The 1,924-nt window shown below is 45.4% G+C and overlaps 1 protein-coding gene across 1 annotated transcript in view; it reads left to right on the forward strand.

Moving 5' to 3' along the window:
- The window catches only part of UACA (uveal autoantigen with coiled-coil domains and ankyrin repeats), a 17,644-nt gene that overhangs the window by 9,797 nt on the left and 5,923 nt on the right, over window positions 1-1,924 (forward strand). The window contains exons 12-15 of the mRNA XM_010131434.1: window positions 284-316; window positions 809-907; window positions 1,104-1,140; window positions 1,776-1,828. Of these exons, the coding sequence (XP_010129736.1) occupies window positions 284-316; window positions 809-907; window positions 1,104-1,140; window positions 1,776-1,828 (222 nt within the window). The remainder of the gene's footprint in view (window positions 1-283; window positions 317-808; window positions 908-1,103; window positions 1,141-1,775; window positions 1,829-1,924) is intronic.

The raw sequence follows: 1,924 nt of genomic DNA on the forward strand, positions 1-1,924 counted from the left end.
CCTGCTGAAGCACTGTGCCCTCCTGCCTCGGTGGTGTGTGATGGAGACAGGAGCATCTGCTCAGCTGTTTCCTCGGGTGCTTGTCAGGAGACTGCTCTGTCAAACATCCTTTGCTTCTCTTGTTGTTTCCCTTGCCAGAGGCTCGCTGGGAAGCGGAGGAGTCAGTCAGAAGCTGGTGGTGTTAGAGACTGGGGTAGACGTGTCAGTGAGCGAACTGTGTATAAGCCCCTTAAACATTATTGAAAAATGATTTGTGGGGGAATTTCTTTTGTTATTTTCACAGGAACAAATGTTTGCAGATGATCTTGAAAATGAGGTACGATATATGACCTTAAAGTGTAATAGAGCTGTGAGACAGGGGAAGGGATGGTTGTGTTTCATGGTGTTTCAGCTCGTAGAGAAAAGCGAAGCTATCTGTAAATGCTGAATGAAGCACCTACGGCTGGGCACTGCCTTTGTACAGCCACACAGCGCTCCTGTTACTCCACATGATCTATGGATTCCGATGGCACCGTTAAAGCAGACCCAGTATTAGAAGTGTCCCTTTAGTGACTTTCAGTAATGCAAGACTAATGAGTGTGATTAGGTTAAACAATAGAAATGATGCTGGTGCATATTCCCTTGACTTACTCTTTGAGGCTCCTCTTGTAGAGAGCAGCGTTGTGGAGAACTTCAGAATCCAAAAATCCAGGGGCTCTTCCAGTGCTGATCGTAGTTGAAGTTTGCCCTAAACCGTTTTAAAAAGTTGTTTGAGATCTTAGATTTGCCGTTCTTGTGGCTTAGCTATTTGGCACTCTTTCTCTTTCAGAAAGAGGAGTTGAAGAAAATCCTAACTGCCAAGGAAAAGCAGCAGGAGGAAAGCTTAAGAACTATCGAAGCTCTCAAAGCTAAACTCAAATATTATGAAGTACGTTAATTGATTTGGAATGTAACATAGCAACTGGTATTTACAGTAGTAAATACTCAAGGCTTTAAACAAGTCAAACTTGCTGAAGTGGTTATCTCGTTGTAAAAGCTTTCCCTGCCTTTTAATCCCTAGCTTAACATACAGTTGAAAATAGAATTTTCAGCTTTATTTTGTATTTCTTGCTTATGGCTTCTAGGTTGACTTTGTGGGATCTGGAAGTAACTTTGGTAACAGTAAGTATATTTAACTCCTCAAACTTGCCGTGCATGATGCAGTGTTAGAATACTCAAAGGGCTCTAGAATTTCTTCTGTTGTCTCTTTGTTGGCCTCAGCTATCACCAAGCATGTGTGTCCAGGCTTCAACCCCTGCCTGGGGTCAGCTGGGCACCGTGGTGGTTGAACCTGGGTGCGAGGGCACTATTGATCAGCCTTGCTGACGAGTGACCTGTCTGACATGTGCAGTGTCACTCTGCTACATCTTCTAATAACGAGAGAAATGAGCTGAGCAAGACCTGTGCACCACACCGAGTCTTCCCCTTCCCCTTCTTCGTAGCTGAAGCCAGCCTCGTGCCTGGCTCCTGGTGGTCATTGCGAAAGCTGGAGTGTAGGCTGGAAGGGGACTGTAGACACAATTCCATCTCCAGCAAGTGAAGTCTTCTGCCTTCAGCTTGGTGACAGGCCTGTCCCGCTCTTGTGTAAAGGAATGCAGTTTAATCTGAGCCGTTGCTCCCGAGTTGTTGAACACCCGCCCACAGCCCAGCACAGGCTCACTGGGCACAGCAAAACGAGGCAGGGAAATCGTGGTCCTTGTGATTCTGTGTTGCTGTTTTTAAATGGACGCTAAATGCTGTTTGCTTTGCAAATCTAGGAAAAGAAGATTTATTACTTAAACAAGGCCAAGTGCTTGCTGTGGAATCACAGGTAATAAATGTTTTGCTGCTTGAGAGAATGAAGACAGTTGTGGTTGGGAAGGCTAAACACACTGGCAGGTATATGTGCAGTAACCACGGCTGCTGA

The sequence above is a fragment of the Buceros rhinoceros genome, unplaced genomic scaffold (assembly GCF_000710305.1).
Source record: "Buceros rhinoceros silvestris isolate BGI_N320 unplaced genomic scaffold, ASM71030v1 scaffold6142, whole genome shotgun sequence".
Lineage (NCBI taxonomy): Eukaryota > Metazoa > Chordata > Aves > Bucerotiformes > Bucerotidae > Buceros > Buceros rhinoceros.